Below are 18586 nucleotides of genomic sequence, written 5' to 3' on the forward strand. Positions count from 1 at the left end.
GGACAGCTCATCAAGAGGAATGAGGAGTCAGATAGGAAACAGACTGTCCATATCGTCAGCACGGGGAAAATGTGATAGATAACATTTAGAGCGGAGGAAACACTGTGATCTTTGACCTTTAACCAGAGCCTGAAAACTGATAGCTTCGGGGCTAGGGCTGGACTGAACACAGGTCTACAGTGCCCTTGAACTCAGGCACTTCAGAGGCAAGAACCCTGAGACTTAGGGGTCCGATAGTCTTTGCTTTGAATTCTGTTTCTGGCATGAAGCAGCTCTGTGATTACAGAGGTCACCTAACCTCCCCAGCCGGTTTCTCTTTATTAAGTATTAGCAGTTATGTTTATTTTCCAAAGCTTCTGTGTAGTTTAAATGAAGGAGCATTTGTGAAGCACCTAGAACGTGTTCAGTAAAATCTGGTTTTCTGTCGCTTTCTTCCCACACATTATGAAAGGTCCCCACGAACGTGTAAGCTCCATAAGAGCTTTCTGTTTCGTTTGTTACTGTGCCCAAAACATGTAGAAGAGTGTGTGCACATGTATTAGTGTGTGTACATGTAGTGTACACACTAATATTCAAGTATTTGCTGAATTGATGAATCAAAGGGTGAGTGGGTTAGTGGGTTTGCCTTCTCCTTCCCTTGGGCTGGTTCCCAGCTCACCACTCACCCAGTCTGTGTATGTAGGCGCAGGAAATTTTTTATGGAGGTGAAAACTTCAAACCAGAAAGAGAACCACTGACGAAAGTGTGGGTGAACGTTGAAGGACATGGAAACAGTGCGGACTCAGAGGTCCCAGGTCCCTGGTCCCTGGTGTGCCGACCCCGTTCACTACAGAGCCCCTGTGCTGGGATCACAGGTGACTGAGTGTCCGCAGTATTTGAGGATGGACTCAGGAGCCTTTCTTAAAGGAAGGAGCACCGTGTCTCCATTCACTATATTGTAAGTCTTAACAGACGTTTCTTGCCATTTTCTCTTTCAATCCAGCACTTTTTCACTTCATTTGGGGCCCGGGATAGGACGTATATGATGATGTTCCGGCTCTGGCAGAATGCTCTCCTGGAAAAGGTGAGTCCTGCCCAGCTCCCTCAGCCTCAGGATGCACACCCACCTAGAATGTTCTTTCCCCTTGGGTGGGGGTCCATTGGAGTGATTGCTCTTGCTGTGACATTGGCCTGCTCCAAAGAAGGCCATGCCTCTCCTGGTTCTGGAAGTCCTCCAGGCTCGCGGTAACATATCCTCCACGGCTGGTGACCCAGGTGCTGAGAGTAGCACATCCTCTTATGTGAACAGCTTCACTGCTGCCTGGAGCAAGGCCCTGTTGACAGGGCAATGCGTTCCCACTGTTTTAAAATGCACCGGGGTTTGTTTTAATCAGGTGCGGTAAGACGCCCAGACACAAATGACTGTCATGAAGGAAGAGGTTTTTATACTCACAGATCCCTAGAAGCAGAGGCCCAGCATGCCAGGCAGGGCCACACGGGGAAGCTCGAGGTCAGTCAGGAGGCAGAGAGAGCGAGGGGGAAGCAGGGGCAAGAGCCTTCATTGCAGGTTTTCATGGGAAAGGATGAGTGCGGCAGGGTGAGCTGGCCAAGCAGCTCACTGGACTGGCTAGTTTGAATGTTTCACTGGGCTTCAGGGTAGAGAGACCGTCTCCAGAGAGACTGCCCCGGGGTAATTAGCACAACAGAGTATTGGCCTGGCATGTAAGAGCTAGAAAAACAAGGTCTTTTGGTGTGTGGGCTTTGGCTTGGCCGGTTTACATAGGGAAGGTGGTCTCCCTGGCAGGGTGACTTCTATCTCTAGGAATTAGCTAACCCTGCAAGGGGCAGGCCTTCCCCAGTCAGCAAGGCCTCAGATGCTAGAGCATCAAAAATACGGAAAATAGGACTGGGAGTTTGGGATTAGCAGATGCAAAGTCTTGTATATAGAATGGATAAACAACAAGGTCCTACTGTATAGCACAGGGAACTATATTCAATATCCTGTGATGAACCATGCGGAAAAGAATATGAAAAAGAAAGCATATATATGTATATATGTATATAACTGAATCTATATACATATGTATATGTATAACTGAATCACTTTGCTGTACAGCAGAAATGAACACAACATTGTGAGCCAACTATACTTCAATAGAATAAGTTTTAAAGAAATGCAGAAAATAGGAAGATAGAGTTAACACAGCCACCGATTGATCACCTGGATGAAGGGGACACTGTGGGAGATGCAGATGGAGACGTGGCTGTGCAGCCTGTGCACGCAGATGCCGGGGCCGTTGAGAAACAGCCTCCCAGCCAGGGAAGGAGACCTGGGGGAACAATTATGTAATATAATTATATAATATTGTAATTACAATTATATATATGACTTGTATGTATTTAAATTTATGTGTGTATCTACCTTGACTCTGGCCCAAACTTATTACTGTCTAAAGAAAATTAAATAGATTTGTTATTTAGAGTTTCTTCTAACCTGAAAGTCTGTAGCCTTCGTATAAATCCTGGTAACTTATTCTGAGTTGATCGTCTACCTTTATCAGCCATGGATAATGGTAAAATGAGAAATGTGTTTGAGTCTCCATTGGCAGGTCTGAATTTTGAGCTCACAACCACTGTCATTTCTAACTAAGACAGAGGGTCGTCCATATGGTTCACAAAAACTCTCACAAAATCACATCAGAATTCTGCCTGATGATCAGGGTCTGCTTGTTGTACTTGGCCTGGCTGTGGTCAGACAAGCTGAGCCTGGTGGGCTGGTCAGGGAAGGCTGCGTGGAGCAGGTGAATTGTGGAGAAGAGGAGGGCGTGGATTGGCAGAGACGCGGATGTGTCCCGGGCAGGGTGGATGGTGTATGTAAAGGCCGCTGGGAGGAGGGAGGAGGTCCAGGTACAGAAGCAGGTGCCTCCCTCTGGCACTGGGGTGGGGGAGGGGGTGGCCAGCACAGAGAGCTGCCACCCCAGACCCTTCCGGCTCACAGGGAGCCCCGACTATGCCATTCCAGGCAGTTCTCCTTAGCCAGAGACCTGGCTCATGGCATCCTGCCAGCTGCCTGCTTCTTAAACCATACCTCGAAAGGATGGGGTCAGAGAAAGCTCAAACTCCTTATCAAATCCGTTGGTGGGAACATTCTTTAAGTTTGATTTTCTTTTTTTATATAAATTTCTTTCTTTCTTTCTTTTTGGCTGCATTGGGTCTTTGTTGCTGCATGCGGGTTTTCTCTAGTTGCGGCGAGCGGGGGCTACTCTTCGTTGAGGTGCGAGGGCTTCTCACTGCGGCAGCTTCTCTTTGTTGCGGAGCACAGGGTCTAGGCAGGTGGGCTTCAGTAGTTGTGGCACGTGGTCTCAGTAGTTGTGGCTCGCGGGCTCTAGAGTGCAGGCTCAGTAGTTGTGGTGCACGGGCTTAGTTGCTCCGCAGTATGTGGGATCTTCTCGGACCAGGGCTCGAACCCGTGTCCCCTGTATTGGCAGGCGGATTCTTCACCACTGCACCACCGCAAGTCCCTGCTTCCGTTTTTCTTAATGCCTCTCTTTTTCACATACTTATCCCTCCCACCTTCTCTCCCTCCTCCCAACCTAGGACTCATCCATGGTCTCCACCTTTGACCTTCATTCTTTGACATTCCGTTGCCTCTTTTCCAAAACTCTGAACCTCAATGAGAGCTAACTTTTCTTAGGACAGTGCTTTTGAGGAGGACATGTAGACACCCAGTGAAATGAGAAAAACTGTTTATGGAACTAATACATGGAACTGTAGGCAGACTGATTGTAATTAAGAATAAAGAAGGAAGTATTCAAGTAGTGAAGAGAGGGCTGGATGCAGTGACCTTTGAGCCCCCTGAAACTCTGAGAATGTAGACTTCTTTCCAAGCACAGGAACCGCCCAACTGTGGGATGGGCCCCTTTTGAGGTCACACCTCATTCTTGGACCTGATCCATCTTGGATCAGGTCCGTCAGGACCTGTGTGACACTGTTAGTATAAGGCGGTTTCTGCAGCGTGGGCGAGACTGGCCCCAGGGCCTCTGGCGCTCATTCTGAGTCCAGGTCAGAAGCTCTGTGATCACTTTGGCCCCAGAGGAGTTTGGGTTTGTGCCGCTTAAGGCCGGACCTCACCCACAGGAGCGAGAGGCGGGCGGTTGCCATCCTCAAGGGCCTGTTGGTCCCACTGTGCAAACCTGAGTCGAGGGAACAGGCCAAGCTCCTGGCTTTACTAAAAGCCATATTCTTAGGGGGAAGACGGGCGTCTTGCTGAGATCAGAGAGGAGGGAAGAGCAGGGGGTGGGGTTGTTGTGGAGGCGCTGCCCTCTACTTAGTCCAGCCCAGGAGGGTGGAGTTTGGCTTCTCCTACCCTTGGGGGAGTCCAGCTCAACTCAGTGCCTCTGTGGAGAGTGGGGTCCTGAGGAAGGGAGGGTCAGAGCCCATCTGCTGTCCCCTGCAGCCCCTGTGCCCCAAGGAGCTCTGGCACTTCGTTCACCAGTGCTACGGGAACGAGCTGGGCCTTACCAGTGATGACGAGGACTACGTGCCCCCGGATGACGACTTCAACACGATGGGGTGAGCGCGGCAGAGGGCAGGCTGCCCGGGGACGCCTCTCCAGAGGGGTGAGGGCGGCTGGGGAATGGCATCTAAGTAAGGCCCTGGCAGAGTGAGGGAGGCCCCGGGAGGCCCTTCCCAGGCGGAGGGAGCAGAAGCGGCAGCTGGGCCAGCAGGCAAAGGGCAGGTGGCAAAGGGCAGGTGGGAAGCGGGGAGGTCAGGGAGGTCGGGCTGGACTCTGAGGGCCGCTGGGTCAGTGTGATGATTGGCTTTTCCTCAGAGGGGGATGAGAAGCCAGAGAAGGCTTTGAATAGATAATTGATGAGGTCTGACATAACATTTTAACATCACTCTGGCTCCTGGGTTGAAGATAGAGTGAAGGGGAGCCAGGGCAGACTGGCTGAGAGGCTGCCAGATAATTTAGATCATTTAGATGAGAGGTGATGGTGGTTTGGACCAGGAAGGTAGCGGTAGAAACAGCAGTAAGTGGTTAGTTTCTGAATATATTTGGAAGATAGAACCAGACACATTTTGAAGGATTTGCTGATGGGTCAGAAAGGATCCAAAGGTGACTTTAAGGATTTACCAGCAGGAAGGATGGGATTGTTCTGAACTGAGACGGAGGATACTATAAGCAGAGCAGATGTGGGGGAAGGTCAGGAGCTTGATTTTAGGCGAGTTGAGTTTGAGATGACTGTTAGCCACGTGGAGAGGTCACTCTGTGTGTGTGAGTGTGGAGTTCACCGGGAGGTCTGGGCTAGGGACAAAACCTCGGGGCGGGGGGGTGGGTGGGGGGTGGTGGTTACTAGTGGCTGAGACCACCAGGTGACTGAATTAACATGAGAAGAAGCTCAGGGGCTGGGCCTGGGAACACTCAACAAGAGAAAGAGGCAGCAAAAGAAATCACAAAAGAACATTCAGTGAGGGGGGAGGAACGCTAGGACAGTTTTTGTATCCTGGAAGCCAAGGGAAGGACGCTGTGAGGAGAAGGGGCTATCGCTGCACCACGTGCTGCTGGCAGGCTAAGACAGATGGGACTGCAGAGTGACACAATATGCTTGAGGTTGGAAGGTAGAGGCTTGGTGGTCACGTGAGAGGCAAGAGGAATAGACAGCAAGGAAAGAATGTCAAGCGTGTGGTGCGTAGCCCAGGGCTCAAGTACCACTTGTGACACTTAATAGTAGTTATCACTTAGCCTCTGTGAGTATCTACTTGATTATCTCTGAAACGCAGGGAATGATTTGCTCAGAGATGTTATGCATCCAGATGAGGTAACACATAAAGTATAAGTTAGATGCTGATGACGACGGTGATGATGATTTCTCCCTTGGGGGAGGCTCCGACGGCATCCCTGGAGTGTCCGCAGAAGGGCACCTGCCTTTATCTCAAGGAGGGTTTTTCCTCGGGTGTGCAATGCAGAGAAGTTTGCTAGCTATGATCCAGAATCTGGGCAGGTACCCGCGAAGGGCACTCATGTCCAGAGTCCTGTCCCGGTCACTGTGGGAAATCAGATGTATGCTCGGAGCCCAGATGTTTGATTCACATGGTCAGGTTGGGGTGGGATGGGAAGCCAATGGAAAAAGAAAGTAAGACAGACAGTTTTCGTATTTAGGGAGGGATAAATCTAAGGAGGGTGCCTAGAAAAGGTGAGTTTGGGGACAGAATTTTACCACGGGGAGGGGGCGTCAGGTGGGAAGGAGGTGTTAGGAGAGCAGTTCGGGGGCAGCGAGAGGTTTGAGGAAGGTCATGTGCAAAGGAGAGAAGCAGGAAAGCCCATAGTTTTGGATGGATCGATGGGTGTGAGTTTCTTGTGAGTCTGCCGTCTTGGCCCCTGAGGCTAACGTGGGTTCACACCGTCTCTTTTCAGCTACTGTGAGGAGATCCCTGTAGAGGAGAATGAAGTGAATGACAGCTCATCCAAAAGCAGCATAGAGACCAAGCCGGATGCCAGTCCACAGCTGCCCAAGAAGTCCATCACCAACAGCACGCTCACATCCACGGGGAGCAGCGAAGCGCCCGTCTCGGTACGGGCGGGGAGCCCCTTGCTTCCACCCAGCCCAGGGGCAGTGTTTCCCAGCCTTGTTAACTCCACGGGACCCCAACCTGGGGAGCAGGCAGAGGGGAGGTTGGTCCCACTGTGGTCGGTTTATGCAGGGAGGCATCCTGGGGCAGAAGGACTCTCTCCATTCAAATGAGTGTAGAATCCAGAGCTGGGTTCTTGGTGCTTCGGGTTCCAGGTTTTGTTTGGCTTCGGAGCAGATGAGAACCATTTCAATCCACTGTGTGAGCTTTGCTCTTGGTGGGCTGCCCACTGGTGGAGAACTATTCCAGGTCTTTTTTTTTCACTGCCTCGATCTAAAGTCAAAGTTGTACATGAAGAGAGGACTGCGGAACTGCTATCGGTTCATTCATTCCGTAAATCGTGAGGGAGCTCCTAGTGTAGACACTCCAGTTTATTTTCCTGCTGTGCTAGACTTTGCAGAAGAGACAGAAATGTGTAAGAAGGACTCTGTCCTCCGGGACTTGGTTATAGAGGGAATAGAAGCTTGGTGAGGGAAGTGTCTGGGTGTGAGCTGGCAGGTAGAAGAAAGGGTTCCCAGAAAGGGGAGCCTTGTATTCCAGTGGCTTAGGGGTCAGACCACTTGGCCTTAGAATAAAAGCATCATCCATTTGATGCCTAGTCTCCATTTTCTGTCTCTGAGGTTGACTTGAAAATGTAAAGAGTTGTACCCATTCCCTCCCAGGGCTAATGGGAGAATGAATCAAAAACTGCTTAGGGGGCCTCCCTGGTGGCACAGTGGTTGAGAGTCCGCCTGCCGATGCAGGAGATGCGGGTTCGTGCCCCGGTCTGGGAGGATCCCATATGCCGCGGAGCGGCTGGGCCCGTGAGCCATGGCCGCTGGACCTGCGCGTCCGGAGCCTGTGCTCCGCAACGGGAGAGGCCACAACAGTGAGAGGCCCGCATACCGAAAAAAAACAAAAAACAAAAAACAAAAAACTGCTTAGGAAGCCTTCTGAGCCTCTCAGAAAACAGGGCACTGGTTGGAGGCAGGGCCACATTGTTACAGGACGGTGGAGGCCTGGCCCCAGGAGAGGAGCTGGACTACGGAGCTGCCTCTGCCCACGTGTAGGGCTTGGTGTCAGGAGAAGGGCAGGGCCCTGTGCTGTGTCCCGTCCTCCCCGGCAGAGCTGGGGAGACCCCTGACCCCCACAGCCCAGCCCCCGAGCAGCTGCGTTCTGAGCGTGCGGGCTCCCGCGGCCAGCTCTCTCACCTCCTCTTGGAGGGGAGACCAGGCTGACCGCCCTGTCCCCACCCCAGTTTGACGGCCTGCCCCTGGAGGAGGAGGTGCTGGAGGGCGACGGGTCCCTGGAGAAGGAGCTCGCCATCGACAGCATCATCGGGGAGAAAATTGAGATCATCGCGCCCGTGAACTCCCCTTCGCTGGACTTCAACGACAACGAGGACATCCCCACCGAGCTCAGTGACTCTTCCGACACCCACGATGAAGGTGGGTGTCTGACGGCGGGGGCAGAAGGGCACTTCCTGTCTCCAAACAGTTTGAAGGCTTAACGGACGTTCCCACGTGGAGACTGGAGTCAGTCTGGTTCCTGGCGGAAGGGTGGGTGGGTAAAGCAGAAGGTGCACTCGTTATTAGCAAACATCCCTTTTCAAGGCACTCACCGTAGTATCCTTGTCGTTTCATATTTGTCTTTTTCTTTTTTTTTCAGTTTTTTTTTAAAACATCTTTCTTGGAGTATGATTGCTTTACAGTGTTGTGTTAGGTTGTCTGCCATTTAGTCTGTCACTCCATGTGCCCCCCATTGGCACCGGCGTGCCCTGCAGCTCTGCCCCTCACAGTGTTTACACGTATACGCCACAAGCAAAGTGCCAGGCCGCTGGCCCTGGAAACACATTTTAGCAGACGCTTGGCTTTGGTGGCTCCAGCCTGGGGATTTCGGACCTAGACTGCTGCCTGGTCAGACAGACTGAGGAGACTACCCTTCTCTCTCATACGTCTAAGTGGGTAGCTTCTTGCTTCCCTCCTGCGTAGGGTTGGTGTCTAGCCCTCCCTCGGGAACACGCTGCCTCTGACATTCCAGGGCGAGAGGCCAGATCCTCAGTGTTCACGAGTATGGTTGATGGCTTACTTCCTTTGAGTTGGTGGTGGGTTCTGACTTGCGAGGCTGTGCAGACAGTGCTCACTTACCCACCTGTGGACGGTCTCCTGTGAGTCACCTGTAGGGGTATTCTCACCTGTGGTGGCCTTGCCCACTGCCATCTGGGGTGCAGGGTCGGTGCAAAGGACTGCGCAGGTGGGCACCGCCTAAGAACCGGCGTGCCGTCATGTAAACTGAGAAGTGAGAATCCCCCGAGCTGTGCGCCACAGTCCTGATCCTGCAGTCATGGGCACGGACGCTCCAGGATGCTCGTGAATTCCTCTCTGGCCTTCTCAGGGTCACAGGGATGCCAGAAATGGCAGCGTTGTTCTTGAGATCAGACAACAGCCCCTGCAGGTGCAGTAATTAGGGCCTTTGGGGTGCCGAGGGCTCAAGAGGAATGCTGGGGTTTGAGCAACTCACCTGTACTCGGAAACTCTCTCCTGTAGAAAATGAAATTTTTTGAAGGGGGTACAATACAGTTTGCCTTATGGAAGGAGAGCAGACTTTGCGCAGAGATCACGGCCCTGCAGACCAGACCAGCCTCAGAAGCTTTTGTAAAATCAGATTCATCAGTGTCCCTGGACACACCAGTGTCATGGGTTGCGATGACATTTGCTGTCAATTGTGGTTTAACTTACAGACTCTTGATAACTGATCCTCTGGGTTCCGGCAAGCCCAGGAAGTAGTCATTTATTTAGACTTTGGTCTCAGATCACTTTAATTAGGAAGGCTTGAGAGTGTAAAGGCAAATAGCACATTCCCAAACTCTTAGTAAAGCTAGAGTCCGTAACGTGCACGCCCGCTGAGGAAGGCGGCCGACTGACGCAAAGCCACGGACGGCGGAGGCCAGGGCCTTGCTGCCCCACTCCGCGGCCTCCTTTGAGCCTTGGTGGCCGTTCCCACATTAGCCACAGAGACATAAGTGCTCTGGGGGGTGTCCCTCACCTTCCCTGTCTCCCTCCTCATCCTCTCTGCAGGGGAGGTCCAGGCCTTCTACGAGGACCTGAGTGGCCGGCAGTACGTGAATGAAGTCTTCAACTTCAGCGTGGACAAGCTGTACGACCTCCTGTTCACCGACTCGCCCTTCCAGCGGGACTTCATGGAGCAGCGACGCTTCTCAGGTCCGTCCCTCCCGGGGCCGGGGCCCCCCACCCCTTCCCTCTCTGTCCACCCTCCTTTCCTCTCCTCCCAAGCGCCCTCCTTTTCCAGGCCGCCTGATGGCCCGGGGCACCCCCTCTCTGGCCTCACGCGGTGCCGGAGCTCCTGGGGGCCCTGCCGGCTACTCCTCCCCGCGTCACCGCGGCTGTACGCTCGCCCGCGGTGCCCAGACCCTCGGTGCCGGGCCCCAAAGGCTTGGCGGCGAACAGGATCCGCCAGGGCTCACTGTCTAGTAGAGAGTAGCAGCCCCCACGTCCTTTCGGCACCTGCTGTCCGCCAGGCACATTACACTGTCTCGTTCAGTCCTCCGGTCTGCCCTGTGTGCCAGGATTGTGATCCCCACGGTACCAGTGAGGACGCTGAAACTCAGACCATTATTAGACGCCCAAGGTCATGCAGCTAATAGGAAGGGGCCCAGCTGGGATTCAAACCTCAGGCTCTCAGAGTTGATGCTTTGCACCTGTGTGCTCCTTGCCCCTGCTCGGCCGCACCGCAGGGACCGGCAGGGCTGCTCAGGGTCCGGGTCTGTGGAAGAGCCCTTGGGCATTGGCGAAGCCCTCTGCCAGGAGGAGGGGTGAGCCAAGGGCACGGGGAGGTCGTGCCTCGGAGCAGAGGACTTGGTCCCAAGGATCCCAGGCCCTCGTCACAGTGACTCTGGTGTTGCCAGCTCCCCCGTAGGTGGCCCCAGAACCTCCTGCCCGAGCCCCAGAACAATCAGCATTCTGGAGCCTTGTGTAGGATTTCGGCCGTGCTACAATGAGCTTCTTTCTGCTTTGACGCCCCCTCCTCTCACCCTCCACCCCCGGCCCTCAGGCTCCCGTTGGCTTCCTTTTGGGGGCCAGTCGGCAGTCAGTACAGTCAAGAGAAGGTCACTGGAGGGGACGTTCAGCTGTGGGGAAGGCACGCCTCGCTCCCTCCCTCATCCCACGGCTCCTCTCTCCCCTCAGATATCATCTTCCATCCGTGGAAGAAGGAAGACAATGGAAACCAGAGCCGAGTGATCCTTTACACCATCACCCTTACCAACCCTCTGGCTCCCAAAACTGCCACTGTCAGGGAGACACAGGTGAGCCCCGGGCAGAGGCCAGTAAGGGCGGGCTGGAGAAGCCTCTGTTCTGTCGTGGAGGATTCAGGAGAGACGTCAGGAAGGGGTATCTGGGTGACAGTGTTGTTTAGCCCTGAAACGGCGGCGTTTGACATGCTTAGATGCTGCCATTTCCCGTGGTTCTGGGTCCCCGTTCAGAAGTTGGGGGTGGGCTGGGGAGATTGGGAAGGAGGTGCTTTTCCCGTCTTGCTGCTCATCAGCCTCGTCCCACGACCCTTTCCTCCCCACAGACCATGTACAAGGCGAGCCAGGAGAGCGAGTGCTACGTGGTCGACGCCGAGGTCCTCACGCACGACGTGCCGTATCACGACTACTTCTACACCATCAACCGCTACACTCTCACCCGCGTGGCCCGGAACAAGAGTCGACTCAGGTGCTGTCTCTGTGGCTGAGCGGGTGCAGAGCACGTTCCTTGTGCACCCGGGGGGCTTGCAGCAGAAAGCGTGGATGCGCTCCTGGGGAGGGGGGGAGGCCGAGTGTACCGGCTGCTGCCACAGCCTTTATTCTGTCCTCTCTCCGGAGCCTCGGAGACCCCACCCCCTCCTCTCCGTCCTGACGGTTCATGCTTCCCTCCACCACGTGTTCCCTTTACCCCTCTGTGTGTCTCTTTAGTAAAACTTCCACAACCACTGCTTTTTAGTGGTTGTCTGCAGTTTATAAATTACTGTGTAGGTACTTCACCTCCAAGAGCTGGGTTCTTTAGAATAACCCAAAGGAGGTGGGTTTCTCCTCACTTTTCAGATAAGAAAGCTGAGGGTCATACAAGTTAAGTAACTTTTCCAAGAGTCAAAAGTGCTGAAACCCAGGTCTTAGAAAAGCAGATCTCTGTCCGTCACACCCTGCTGGGTGCTGGGCGTGTTGCGAGTTCCCACGCATGTCTCCCTGAGGATGGCATCTCCAGCCATCCTGGCCAGCAGGAGTCCCAGTCCACACACCACTGTATTCCCAGCACCCAGCACGGGGCCTGCACACAGCAGAGTCAGAAAAGGTTGATTGAATGATTAGTTAGATGCTGCTTATGGGTCGAGTCCTGTCCTGGGCACTGTGACGTGCATTCAAGGAAGGAAGAAATTTAGACCCTAACATTCTACGAAGCTTGTAGTCTGACTGAAAAGCCAAGAGACACAGCCATTTGAAAATGACCGATCGTGTACCTGTACCTTAGACCCAGTTCTTCTGGTTATATGGAGCAGAAATTCACTCCTGTGCAAATAAAATATAAGTTTGGTGAAAGGCTGCGAGAGGTCTCTGGGGAATCAGGAAGAGCTGAATACCCACACCTTGAAAAGGGACGAAGCTTGCTCATCTTTTTTTTTTTTTTTTTTTTTTTTGCGGTACACGGGCCTCTCACTATTGTGGCCTCTCCCGCTGCGGAGCACAGGCTCCGGACACGCAGGCTCAGCGGCCATGGCACACGGGCCCAGCCGCTCTGCGGCACGTGGGATCTTCCCGGACCGGGGCACGAACCCATGTCCCCTGCATCGGCAGGCGGACTCTCAACCACTGTGCCACCAGGGAAGCGCCGCCTTCTCATCTTTGAAACATTTTTTTTGGTTTCAGTGCTTCTCTCTGAGCAACTCCTCGTCCCTGCCCCGCCCACACTCCCTCCTTCCCTCTCTCCCTTCCTTCCTTTTTTCCTCCCGCCCCCGACTCCCTCCCTTCTCTCTCTTCTCCCCCCTGCCCCACTGTCCCTCCCCTGCAACATCTGTGTTCCTCGCTTCCAGCTTCCTTGGAGGGTCTTCCAATTGGATGTCCCTTCTGTCCAGCTCACACAGACGTAGTTGGTTGACCCCAGACAGACCTTTACAGAGAGGTGCCCACCTTCAATCCAGGGAAGAGTTGCTGGGTGGGGGTGACGTGGCTGTGGACACACACTCGTCGGGCCGGGGCTGGGGGTGAGGTCCCTTCTTCCTCCTGAGGGCAGAGCAGGGAGCCTTGAACGTGGGGAGCGTAGACTGGGAGCATCTAGTGACCGACGCCAGTGCACCTTCAGGAGGGGCAGAGCAGCGTGACTGTGCAGGAGCAGAAGGTGATGCTGCAGGGACGGGACGGCAGAGGCGCCCACGATGGGGACAGAGTGCTGGGGACAGAGCAGGAGCTGGCGAGGCCCCGGGGAGGGTGGAGAGGCAGGGGCCAGGCCAGGAGCTGGTGACGCTCTTCAAGGTGGAAGCCGTGAAGCCCGAGAGCCTGCCCTGGGCTAAAAGTCTCTGGAGAAGGAGAGAAGGGCCCTGGGGCCGGCAGGCTGCCCGCCATCCGGAGCCCTCCTGGGATGAGGCCGAGTGGCGTCAGGAGCGAGCTCTGGGCTTGGAGTCGGAGCCCTTCTTGTTAGTCTTTGGTCTGCTTACAAATTCTTTTTTTTTTTTTTTTTTTTTTAAGAACTGCCTTTTTTTAAAAGCTTATTTATTTATTTTGGGCTGTGTTGGGTCTTCGTTTCTGTGCGAGGGCTTTCTCTAGTTGCGGTGAGCGGGGGCCACTCTTCATTGCGGTGCGCGGGCCTCTCACTGTCCCAGCCTCTCTTGTCGCGGGGCACAGGCTCCAGACGCGCAGGCTCAGTAGTTGTGGCTCATGGGCCTAGTTACTCCGCTGGTATGTGGGATCTTCCCAGACCAGGGCTCGAACCCGTGTCCCCTGCATTGGCAGGCAGATTCTCAACCACTGCGCCACCAGGGAAGCCCCTGCTTAGAAATTCTAAGACTCAGTTTTCTCTTCTATGAAATGAGGGTAAATCCACTAGCTTCACCTACCTCAAGGGGTGGCCAGGGAGATCAGGTGATGTGGATGTGAAGGGGCTTTTTTAACTCGTAAAGGGCAGCACCAATGTGAAGCTGCTTCGGCCTTAAACCTGAAGTTTCCTTTTCCCAGCAGAGGAAGGTCCGCCCAGCAAACGGCTGATCGTGTCTGTGGCTTGTTTCTCAGGGTCTCCACAGAGCTGCGCTATCGAAAACAGCCCTGGGGACTGGTGAAAACCTTCATCGAGAAGAACTTCTGGAGTGGGCTGGAGGACTACTTCCGCCACTTGGGTGAGCACCGTCACTGGTGCTGGGTGAACCGTTCCGCTGTCACCGTCCAGGGAGTGAGAGGCATGGGGCACGGGGAGAGGCGGGGGCAGTGAGCGGGCTTCATGGGGTCCCTGAGTCTGCCCCAGAAACGGATACAGAGTTCAGCACGTATGTGAATGTATGCACGTTCAAGAGGCTCTGACTGTAACCTTTATGAGGTCGTCATCATGAAGGGATCCATGACCACCCCCCCTCAAAAGGAGCCTGAGGTCCAGGCTCACTGGTGGTGATTCTGTTATGAGAGGGAAGTAGCCCGTGGAGGCGTCCACTGGGAAACGTGCCGTGCCCCAGATTGCAAACGTGAGGGTGCATGTTGGGAGCCTTTGTCTCTACATGCTGTTGAACGACTCAGAGAGGGCTTTGGGCTGGGCTGGGTCCCAGGAGTATTTCCTGGGGCTCATGGGCATCCCTTGAGGGACCCCCGCCCTCCCAGGCAACATCCCAGAGTACAGTAGGGGAAAATGGTCCCCTTAGAGAAGGTTCGGCTAGGAGTAGACAGCTGCTTCTGGAGGCCGGTGTGCTGGGTTGGAGGTAGGGGCAGATGTCCTCTGATGTGGCCTTTTGACCCTGACAGAGAGCGAGCTGACCAAAACGGAGAGCACCTACCTGGCTGAGCTGCACAGACAGTCTCCCAAGGAGAAGGCCAGTAAGGCCCCGTCGGTGCGGAGGAGGAAGCGTCCCCATGCCCACCTGCGGGTGCCCCACCTGGAAGAGGTGATGAGCCCTGTGACCACACCCACCGATGAAGATGTGGGCCACAGGATCAAGCACGTGGCAGGTGTGCGCGGGTGGGGGCCGAGGAGGCGTGGCTCAGGGCTGTGGGCGGGAGCTGCGTGCCTATGCGGGGCACACAGGCGTGCTCATTTTGCAGCCTGGGGTGGACTGTGTATAACTGGCTCACGACTCATTACATCTGAGGCTCCGGATGCTCTGCCGTTTCCCTTTGCCCTTAAGCTCCTCGGCCCCTGCTGAACCCCCCTGTGTGCTCTGCTGAGCAGAAGTTGCCTTTGGGTTTCTGCCTCCGGGTTCCCTGAGCTCCGTGGCTCCCTGCATGCCTCGGCTCAAGCCTGCAGCTTCCGAGCTCTTGGGACATGCCCCAGGGAGAAGCCGAAGCTCAGGCCCCAGGGTCACCGCATGACACAAAGGTCAGGGAGTGCAAGGCAGCCCCCTCCTTGGCCCCCTGCCAGGCAGTGGGGCTCCCTCCTCCCATCCAGCCACTCACAACCTCCTGTCTTTGCAGCAAGGGGTTTTCAGGCTGTGCTCTGCACTTCCCCGGATGTTCATGAGATTTGGATGGGGAAGGGGAGTGGGAGGGGGAGGGTGCCAGCCTTCCTTGTCCCTCCCCTGGCTTCAGCCAGAGCACTCCCACGTTGTTCATGAGTTTTACATACAGGACTCCTGGCTAACTTTGCATTCGAATAAACTGACCCTCAGTGGATTACGTGACTTGCTCAACGTCACATGGCCAGTTATAGATAAAGCCAGAGCTGAAAGCTGTCTCTGGTCCCAGCCCAGTGCTGTTTCCCTTCCACGGCTGCAGGTCGCTTTGTCCTGCATCTGCATGTCCTAGCTACAGAGGTCAGGTGACTTTCTCATTTGTTCGGTCACTTTCCTGTCCCCCTTGCCCTCGAGGAGCTTCCCTTCCCTGAGGGCCGGGTCCACATCTCACATCGTTGCTGCGACAGCGTCACGGGCAGTTCTGTGCGTGACCAGCATCACGTCGGTCATTGGTGGACTGGCGGGCCATGTGGTGATGGCCTCTTTCCTTCTCCCCACAGGTTCCACACAGACACGGCACATCCCCGAGGACAGCCCCAATGGTTTCCATCTGCAGAGTGTGTCCAAGCTACTGCTGGTTATCAGCTGTGTGTAAGGGACTCCGGCTCTCCTACCCCACCCTGCCCCTGCCACCTTCCTTTCTCACCTGCCACCTCCTCCCCGTCTGTCTTCCTCAGGCATCCAGACACCCTCGCTGCTGTGCTGGTGTTTGCTTTCTCGTCTAGTCCCTCTCCAGATCGGTTGCTCTGTCTGTCCTTCCTTGCCTCTTTGCTGCTCTTTCTCTGTTTTACTCAGCACTTGCTGTATGCTAGGCCTTCAGGATTCACAAGAAAATGCTGCATGCAGCATCCATGCCCTTCAGGAGCTCAATTTCAAGTGGGTCAAACAGACAGGAAGTTCACAGTTGCTACACTGTTGAATAAATGCTAACATAGAGATGCCACAGAGCATTTTAGGAGCCCATTCATTTGTTTGTGACAGACGTTCTGGGTGTCTGCTCTGTGCCAGGCGTCGGGACTGTGCACTTACGGGGCCCACCCTTTGGCAGGGTGGCCAGACGCAATCGATGACTAGAGTCCAGGAAGAGTGTATGCTTATTTTAATATAAACAACGTATAATCACTGCCATAATGCTGTAAAGCTGGGGGCTCAGTAACTTGCACAGAAAGATGCTGGGCCAGGGAGCAAGTTCGTTGAAAAACATGAGGGTGTAAGATGGGAAGACACAGCTTTCTGAAGTGTGAGCCCACAGCCTGCTCAGGCCTTGTGTAACCCTTGAGCAGGAACAGCTTGGACAGCTAAGTACAGACAGCTCCTCCGCTTGGCTGGGCCCACTCCCTCCTGCCTGGGCTGTGCTGTGAGACGTGGCGGCTGCTCAGGAGCTGCCCAGACGCTGGCTCTACCAGGTGTGCCCCAGACATTAGACTGCGCGTAGCTCTGTCCTGCTTCTGTGACTCCCACCCCACCCCCAGCCCTTCCTGCCTTCACTAAAGCATTTTTCAGGATTGCAGAAGCAGGGGCACAGCTCTGCCCACAGGAATCTGGGAAGGAAGCCCTGCACTGACATGGTTGGATTTACACTTAAAAAAAAAAAAATCAGTCGGATGGCAGTATGGTGCACGGGCTAGACAAGAACGGACTGGAGGCAGTGGGGGCCAACAGGAGTAAACGGCAGTGATCTCGGTGGGAGGGGCTGTCACACTGAGATGAGGGCCTCCTGGGGCTGAGAGGGCCCAGAAGGTGAAGGCTCGTTACACCTGGTTATGTAGCGAAGGAAGAGACCTTCCTGATCTGCGTGCCTGTAGATGGTTGTGTCATGGACAGAAACCTGGAGCTTAGAGGAAAGTTGTCACAGAAGATGCTGTCAGTTCCCGATGTCTCTGAGCTGCCATAGATTGTTCAGGCGGATGTAATAGATAGATATTTCTTGATGTGGACCTGGAGCTTAGGAGGGAAGTTTAGGCTGCAGTTGCAGATTTGTCGGTAGCGTTAAAGCCGTGGTGGGAATGAGATGATCATCGGAGGAGAGTATGGAGCGTGAGAAAGGAAATGGGCTGAGGACAGACCTGGGGACCACGTAGGGAGAGGGGCCTTCGAGGGTCACGAGGGGGGCTCTTTTGCTAACCTTACCTGAATGTGTAACATAAAAGTAGATGCAAAAGTCTTCTGACTATGGCATAAGAAGCCAACATATTTTTACAAAATTAAATACAAGGACAACTGTAAAACCAGTAGAATTCACGTTTAGCAGCATCATTTTAATGTGATTCATGCCATTGTTAAAACGAAATCTCTGATGTTGGTTTTGGTCAACAGAAAACTCTAACCTTGGGTTAGTTCTGTTTACGCTCTCTCTGTGTTTTGTCATTATTTAGTAGAGAAGGCCAGTGGCCTGAGTAAATTTTATAGCATATTAACAAATGCTGGTGCTTTGTTAGTTTAGGATAATTAGGCCTCGTCATTCAACCCTAGAAGGTCCAGGCGGTGGGTCTGCTCCCAGCCTGTGAGTGGAACCTTCTGGTACAGTGCAGGTTGCCCTGCGTCTTAGAGGCCCCGGCTGCCATAAGCCTGCCCTGTGGTGACCCCAGCCTCCTACCTCTTCTCTGTTTAGACCACCCCCAAGCCTTCACTCGGGAAGCGGGCAAGGGTGTCCCTTGACCTCCGCTGAGCACAGACAGGACTGTAAACACAAACCCAAATGCAAGTACTAAGGTTGCGTGCAGCACACTCTGAGGAGGTGGCATTCAGGTGGTCCAGGCGTACGGATGCGATTAGAGGTGATATCACTGAAATTCAATACAACATTAAGAATTTCTCGTGGAAATCTCAGGAGAGCCCCAAGAACACAGCTGAGTAGCCCCAGGGATTTGCAGCTGCTGCTTTAAGGAATGCCGCCTTCCCTAGTGCTGGAAGCCCAGGTGAGAAACACAGTAACACATACCACACACACCACACACCACACACCACATGCAGCACACACTTGGAAAGGTCAGAGGCGTAGTGTAGGTTTTCTTTCTTTGTTGGTCTTTTTTCCATCTATTTGTTTTATCTTCCCATTTTTGTCATTCTTTTTCCTGTGTGTCTGTACTTCCACCTTTCACATACATTCCTTCCATGCACATAACAGCCTCAGCAGGGTAGGTATTATTGTCCTGTTGAAGGAACTGGCTTTCAGTGAAGCCAGGAAACTTGATTGAAAGTTGAGATGTTGAAGCAGTGAGCCAGGCTTTGTGCCCAGTTCTGCGTGTCTGCGTGCTCTCTTTCCCAGAGCTTTCGTCTCTCCATCCCATGAACC

At 53.9% G+C, this 18586-nt stretch overlaps 1 protein-coding gene across 3 annotated transcripts in view; it reads left to right on the plus strand.

Moving 5' to 3' along the window:
• The window catches only part of GRAMD1B (GRAM domain containing 1B), a 60359-nt gene that overhangs the window by 37003 nt on the left and 4770 nt on the right, over positions 1-18586 (plus strand). For all 3 annotated transcript variants that reach the window (XM_060103185.1, XM_060103183.1, XM_060103184.1), the window contains exons 7-16: positions 983-1063; positions 4436-4551; positions 6398-6554; positions 7850-8039; positions 9669-9812; positions 10797-10915; positions 11185-11327; positions 13871-13974; positions 14588-14791; positions 15792-15882. In XM_060103185.1, coding sequence (XP_059959168.1) covers positions 983-1063; positions 4436-4551; positions 6398-6554; positions 7850-8039; positions 9669-9812; positions 10797-10915; positions 11185-11327; positions 13871-13974; positions 14588-14791; positions 15792-15882 — 1349 coding nt within the window. The remainder of the gene's footprint in view (positions 1-982; positions 1064-4435; positions 4552-6397; positions 6555-7849; positions 8040-9668; positions 9813-10796; positions 10916-11184; positions 11328-13870; positions 13975-14587; positions 14792-15791; positions 15883-18586) is intronic.

Source organism: Mesoplodon densirostris, chromosome 7 (genome assembly GCF_025265405.1).
Source record: "Mesoplodon densirostris isolate mMesDen1 chromosome 7, mMesDen1 primary haplotype, whole genome shotgun sequence".
NCBI lineage: Eukaryota > Metazoa > Chordata > Mammalia > Artiodactyla > Ziphiidae > Mesoplodon > Mesoplodon densirostris.